The 7,086-nt window shown below is 42.1% G+C and overlaps 1 protein-coding gene across 1 annotated transcript; it reads left to right on the plus strand.

Moving 5' to 3' along the window:
* Window positions 1–1,526: 1,526 nt before the first annotated feature.
* Window positions 1,527–6,598, plus strand: CUNH1orf53 (chromosome unknown C1orf53 homolog). The gene is made up of 3 exons (XM_017506064.2): window positions 1,527–2,137; window positions 5,051–5,152; window positions 6,375–6,598. The coding sequence occupies exons 1-3, from the start codon at window positions 1,874–1,876 to the stop codon at window positions 6,444–6,446; spliced, it is 438 nt and encodes a 145-aa protein (XP_017361553.1). The 5' UTR covers window positions 1,527–1,873; the 3' UTR covers window positions 6,447–6,598.
* The last annotated feature ends 488 nt before the right edge of the window (window positions 6,599–7,086 follow it).

Below are 7,086 nucleotides of genomic sequence, written 5' to 3' on the forward strand. Positions count from 1 at the left end.
TGTAGTTCCAGCTACTTGGGAGACTGAGGTAGGAGGATGACTTGAATTCAGGAGTTAGAGATTGCAGTGAGCTATGACTGCACCACTGCACTCCAGTGGGTGACAGATTAAGACTCTGTTTCAAAAAAAATTAAAATTACTGTTTTTAAATTTTGAAATATAGATTCATAAGCAGTTGCAGATATGGTACTATATTTAGTTCACCCAGTTTCTCCCAGTGCTTACACTTTACATAATTATAGTACAATATGCAAACCAGGAATCTGACATTAAAACAATGTATAGCTTGACATAAAACCAGGAATCTGACATTAAACAATGTATGTATAGCTTGACATTGTTTTGACATAAAACGATGTATCACATGTAAATTTGTGTAACCATCCTGGTCAAGATACAGAATTACTCTGTTACCAACAAGGTCTCTGTTGTTCAAGCCCTTTACAGTCACTTCCACCCTCTCATCACCATTAAAAGAAGTTTCATGCAACAATACGTATTCTTCCTAGATATTTATTTTCGATTTAAATCTGCTCTAGTCTATTTCATTCCTGTAAAATGCTGTCCCTACCCTTTGAATCTACGTCATGGTATATTAGTGGATCCTGATCCTCAATTTTAAAGACAATGCAATAAATCTATTTCAGGTTTTTCTTGGTAGGAGGACCTGACTTATACGGTGAATGTGAGAAATATCACAGTTGTTCATTTTTGGTGATCTCGAGTTTGGTCCCACTCTTCCACAGCTTTCCCTAGAATCCCTCCTTCGCTTTCCAGCTTTTAAACTCTCCTCAGATTACTGACCAGTCTCCAAATCCTAATTTTTTATTCCAACACTAAGAAAGTCGATTTGCAAAATAGAATTCCAACTTATTAACTCACTGAGATTTGTATTGAACCAAGAGGGTTGTTTCGATCAGCTTCTACTAAGATTTAAGACAATGAAAATCTGACTACAGGGTTGCATGGTAACACAGAAACCAAAAAACGTCTAGTGATGGCCTATAGTGGCTTAGCATCTTTCTCCTGCACAACGGAAGAATCTACTTTTGTCCTCAAAGATCAATTCCTGGCCTCAGTTCTTCAATATTGAGGGGCACTAACAAAATCGGTACCCTCCTTTATTTGAAGCTCAGACTGGGGGTAGGAAGAGGAGGTGGTGTTAATTTAATCCTACCACCTGAGATTACCTCCTGGGCTTGCGATAATTTTCTTAAATTCAATTCTGTGACAGCACCAAGATAACTTTCATCCATCAGAAAGGAAATATCGTTTTAGTTTGGATTTTGTAAATATTCAGCAACACGAACACAACATCTTTTCTTACTCAGTGTGCCCTTATTCTAGGGTGGGCCAAAGAAGCCATGAAGACACCGCTTCCACCTTTATTTCTATATTACCTGGAAACACCCAGCTTTTTCTGGATAGGCCCAAGGCGGTTATTAACAAACCTCGGGTCTTTTGATCACTTCCTGGGATCTTAACAGTTGTGCAGATTATACTGAATGATACCAAGTCCAGTTTGACATGAGAAAAAATGTCCACCTTTCAGCCCTTGGGGGTGGATTAAAAAAAAAAAAAAGCTTAGAATTTAAGTCCAAAAATGGGAAACAGCAGGCTCTTCCCCGTCCCGGCAGCTCTTTAGAACCTCGTTATCCGCCTTGAAAGCCCGTTTTATTTCCGCAGCGGGCCCGGTGGCGAAGGCAGAAGGCCCAGTCCGTGGGCCTCCACCAGCTGTCCCAGCAGCGCGACCCGACCCCACGCAGCGGCGGCCACGCGCGGCCCGAGACCGGCTCGCGGCGCCCAGGCCCGCGTCGGTCGCCCCTCCGGGCCCCAGCGCCGAGTGCTCCGCCTCCCAAGGCCCGCGGCCGCCATGGCGGGCAGGCAGCTCAGGGCGCTGGCGGGTCCCGCGCTCCGGGGGCGACCTCCCGCCGCCCCGCCGCCAGCACCTCTCTGGGTCCCCGCTGGGTTCCGACAGCAGTTCAGCTTAACCCTCTGCTCTGCTAACGAGGGAAACGGCGGCGGCTCCGCGCCCGACGCGCCAGGTAGGCCGGACGCTGCGGCGAGGCCTTCGGGGAGCGAAGAGTTAACCGCGGCGGAGCGGCGAATCGTAGAGCTGCACGCGGCCGCCTGCGCGGTGAGCCCCCTCCTGCCCGCCGAGCCCCCTCCTGCCCGCGCGCCCCGCCGCGCCTGCGCATCCCGGGCCTCTCCGGACCCGCAGGCCGCGCGGCTGAACGAGAGGTTGCTGGACGCCCCCGCGGTCCTACCTCAGCCTCCGACACGCGCGCGCGCACGCACGCACGCACGCACGCACGCACGCGCGCTTCCACTCCCGACCTTTTCGCGGGAAAACTGGCCACAGTTCGCGTTCCAGACCGAGGGTTTGTTTGCCTTGTCTCTGGAGTGCGAGTGGTGTGTTTCCCGGTCGGCGTCCCAGCTGCACTCCGGTCGCAGTGTGGGACCCACCGCCACTCTTGTGGGGTGTGTGTGCTGCGGAGGGGCGGTTAAGGAGCCGGGGAGAAGGTGGAGAGACTGGCAAGTCCCAAGTGGGCTGTGTTTTCTTCTGCATTGCCAGTTGAACACCTGGCCATCCAGTGATTTTTGTGATTAAAAAATAACACACTGACACATTCATTTTAATTTTTCCATCGCCTTCTCGTCGTTTCTCTTAACTCTTAACGGAGCAGAGGAAACTACAATTTGCTGTTTGCATTCTTCCTACACACTCGGGCTGTTTTCTCCTGTTTTGCGGATTTGACAATGGCTTGTTAGTAGCAGTATCTAAACTTAGCTCCCTTTATGCCTTCTAACACGGTCTGCGTGAGTTTAAAGGCAGCATTTTATGTTATTACCTTTACAAAAGAAACTGAGAAAAAGAGAAACTGACTTCATAAAGATCGAAAAGCAGTATGAAATGAACCTATTTAATAAGCTGTGTGTGCGTCCAGCACTTGATGGGACTAGTATGGTGTGGTATGACTTGAGCCAAAGGGGTAGAGAAGAAAATCTCGGAGATTGCCTAAAATTGACTTATTTAAATAATGACATTTAGTAGGCCCTGAGAATCCACTGTCGGTCTGACCCCTTCAAGTGTTGAAACTAAAGACTCCTCAGGAAGCGACTGGCAGCTTTTGATTGTTCTTGTTTATGCTCCCCTTTTAAAAATAACGTATGTGATTTGTTCCCACACTTCACCACGTAGATATGGTGGATATTAAAGACAAGTTTTATTCTCTTTAGAGCAAACACCAGTGGCATGTAAAGAAACTTTCAATCAGCCCAGGGAAGGAAAGGAACTTTTTCTCACTCGGAAAATCCACACTTCTTTCATCAGTGTCAGTATCACAGGTTAAATGACTATCCAGGAGACCATAAATTAAGTCCAATAAATAACAAGCTGTTGCTCTTTTTTGGCAAATCAGAGCCTCCTCACAATGGTCCTTCTTCCAGCCTCAAGGCAGGTAGCTCTCTTACGTTTCTCCTGGTACCAATGCGCATCACTGAACATCCTGCTCTCCAGTCTAACTGTCAGCACCCTTGCCTCATCTTTGCCTGTGGCCACCGTTACGCGAGGCTCATTCACTGAGGACAAATTAAGTTTGTGCGGGCGGCCAGCAAGCTCAGAGGTGCTCAATCAACACGGAAAGCTGCAGACCAGGCGCATGCGCAGGAGCAATCCGTTTGGCTTCCAGGTTGCCAGATAATTGCCCTCAGAAGACTCGCAGAAGCTATGAAAAGTGAAAAGAAGCTTGCTACGGAGTTCCTAGTGTTTCTTTGTTTTTCTTTCACGTCTCCAAACACGAGCTTTGTAAATAAATAAAGAAGTGAGGTCCTGACAATCGGCCATTCTAAGGTAGTGCTGAGTGTTCCCGATTTCATGTAATCTGCTTCTGTGGTCCTCCTGGATTTGGGAAGTCGCTCTCAGACCAGCCTTGGGACTTGCTTGGATTTTTGTTGCCCTGCCCTGCTCTAGGTTTGCTGGAATACCTTAGAGTAAGACTAGACTGCGACTGCACCTGCCCTTTTGCTACACACTTTATTCATGAAACATATTGGGTTAAAACCTCAACCAGAATCAGATATCAGCGAGTAAGTTAGACACTGAAGAAGTTGGTGGTGGTTCATACAAAAATGTGTTTGTCAGAAGACATGCAAGTTTCATGTGTATTTTAAAGAAAAGGGCTCTGTACAAGATTGATGCATTGAGTTACTGCATGGTAAAAGGGTTATGTAAAAAGTCCGTGGGAAAGTTCCTCTACAAAAACCCAAGGCTAAGTAATATCACCCAAATGACCCAAATCCACAGAAAATTTTATTTACGTTTCCCTTCCCACAAAATACTTGAGCACCTTTTTAAGTCATGTTTGAATGTAGATAGAATATGCTTCCTTGATATTTGAAATAGTACAATAAGTTTCTTTGGATCAAACTTGTGAAAGTAGTGAGTGTTAATATGTTAAAACAATACTTTTTTTCAGTTAAAAACACAACTAATAACACAAGGAAAAAATAGTATAAAATGTGCAATGGAGTAACACATGAAGGTAAAGAAAGTGTTCAATAATAGCAAAGGTAATACTTTTCTATAAGGACTGTTGGTTTTGATTAGCACCTTTTCTGTAAGTTTAAATCATTATCCACATATTTTAAGTACTGAAATTCCAACTGCAACTTCTGAGTGAAAGTTCATTTTCAGCCTCTTAAGCTCTTAAAATCATTTAAATCACCTGTTATTAAGCTTGTTACCTAGAAACCAAATGAAAAATATCAGAGCAGTGGCTACATAGTTATTAGGTACAGAGGAGTTCTTGTTTTTCCATCAACTTCTCATTTTTCTCAAACTGTATATTTTCTCCTTATGTCACATAAAGTTGGATTGTGTATAATGCTGGAGTGCATTTGGTCTTTAATTACAAGTGCCACTAAAACTGCTGGGAAGAAGTTTAATATTGTTTTAAATTTTTCTGCAGTATTTTATGAGTAGACATTATGGTGAGGAGATATGATGAATAATGAGATTAATGAATTGTTTCATTTTATTGCACTTCAGGCTGGCCAGCTAAACTATGTGGATCCAGCTACTGGCTATTTGGTGCTTACACAGATTGCCCACTTGCAAAGAGGTGAATGTTGTGGCTCTGCTTGCAGACATGTGAGTAGCAATTCTCGCATTACAGCAGCAGTTTGCGGTGCTTCTGTAACTTCGTAAATACTTATTATTTGAACAACAAGTCCAATAAAAAAGCCAAATAGAACTGGCGTGCACTTTTCACAAGCTACTTTAGCCAACGACAATGAAGCCCTTAGTACCCAATGTAGGATCTTTAAAGTTAATGGAATTTTGCTGTGTTTCACTGTGAGCATCAGTTCCTTGAAATGCTGTGATTTGAAATTCATGGGAGCTCTTTAATACAATAAAACTTTTCATGTGGTTTCAAATAAGTTGTTTCCATTAGACAAGTACAAAGAGGGCAGGAAAAGAAATCTAGAATGTTGCAAACTATATCCCTCTTCTTTATTAGTTGAATAAATAGAAACTCACCCAGCATTGAGAGGTAGGTTTCCTTCAGGTAATGATTTTTTTTCCTTCTTTCCCCTCTTCCCTCCTTCCTTTCTTTCCTCTCTTCTTTCCTTCTCTCTCTCTCTCTCTCTCTCTCTGGTTCTCTCTGTGGCTCTTTTCCAGTTTGTGTTTGAAATAACTGTGAAACTCAATCATCCCACATGTAGTGCCTGTGCATTTCCTAAAATGTTTATTTCAATGGATACCTCTCTATTTCACTAATGAAGATAAACTAATTTCTCTTTCCCTATTATGAGCAAAGAATAAGTGGGAATTGGTTCTTCACTATTAGTTCTTAAAGGCATAGTACTGAGGTAAATTGTTATAGGATCAAGATTATAAATAGATAATAACCTCTGTTTACAGAACACTTTGTGTATTTCGGTGCAAGAAGGTGTAATTTGCTATAACTGGCTCACTCTATAATTAAAGAATAGACACTAAATGCATATATTTGCTGTAGCCAGGATTAAACCTTAAACCTTCAATTTTATGTATGTTCCTGTGACCTTAACTGTTTCTAATCAAATGCATAAGAGTTTTTGTAAATCGAGGACTTGAGGCTTTTCTAAAAGTGGATTTTTGATAGTAAAATTCTTAAAGTTGGAAGGATGAATTTAGGAAATGTTTCCTGGACCCTAATTAGGACCCTTTGCCCAAGGTTGCCAATATTCTTCTCTTAGTCTGCAGGACCTGATAGATCAAATGGCCTATATAAAATTGTTAACAGTCTCTTTCTGTCTCCATAAGAAGTGTGCTTTTTCAAGATGATTATTAAATAATTTAATAATAACTTGTTTTATTTCTTCTGCAGTGTCCATATGGTCAAGTCAATGTTAAAGACCCATCTAAAAAGAAGCAGTTCAATTCATATTTTTATATTTGACAACAATTTCATCTCTGTTCTCTAACTGTACTTGTATTTTGTTAAAAAAAAAATAAAGCCCTGGTTCAGAATTGCTATGTTATTGGTACTTGAACACTGGTATATTCCTAATTACATTTATTAAAAGAACATCAATAAAATGAAAAAGCTAACAAATGTTTGTGTGTTTCTGAAATGCCACATTGATAGTTCTTTTCTTTTCTTTTCTTTTTGCTTCATTATCAGTCACATATGTTGAAGAAAGAAAATAATGGCTGTTCCATTAAATAAATAGTAGCAACCTGGTCACATTAGTAGCTCTTGGTTTTTCTTAGCCTCGGTTCTCCTACTGTTTTCTCATCAGTGTTAGCAATCCAAGGGAGGTTGCTGGCAAATAGAAGAGTTTTAGTACATTCTTCATTTTATTTATATCTTGAGCTATACGGAGATTGATATAATATATTGTGCAGCATATGAGTGCTCAAGAAGTGCCATCCTGCATCAAGAAATGCTTTCATCTTCCATCTGTTCTTTCAATAAAAGCTTTAAATCATTTTGACTTGAGGGTCAGGCCGCTGAAGATGTGTCACTTAGACCATTTTTCCTTCCCCCCACCCCACCCTTTCCTCTTGTATTTCTTTTGGCACTTCCTCGGAAAATC

This window comes from Cebus imitator, unplaced genomic scaffold (genome assembly GCF_001604975.1).
Source record: "Cebus imitator isolate Cc_AM_T3 unplaced genomic scaffold, Cebus_imitator-1.0 Scaffold347, whole genome shotgun sequence".
NCBI classification, from domain to species: domain Eukaryota; kingdom Metazoa; phylum Chordata; class Mammalia; order Primates; family Cebidae; genus Cebus; species Cebus imitator.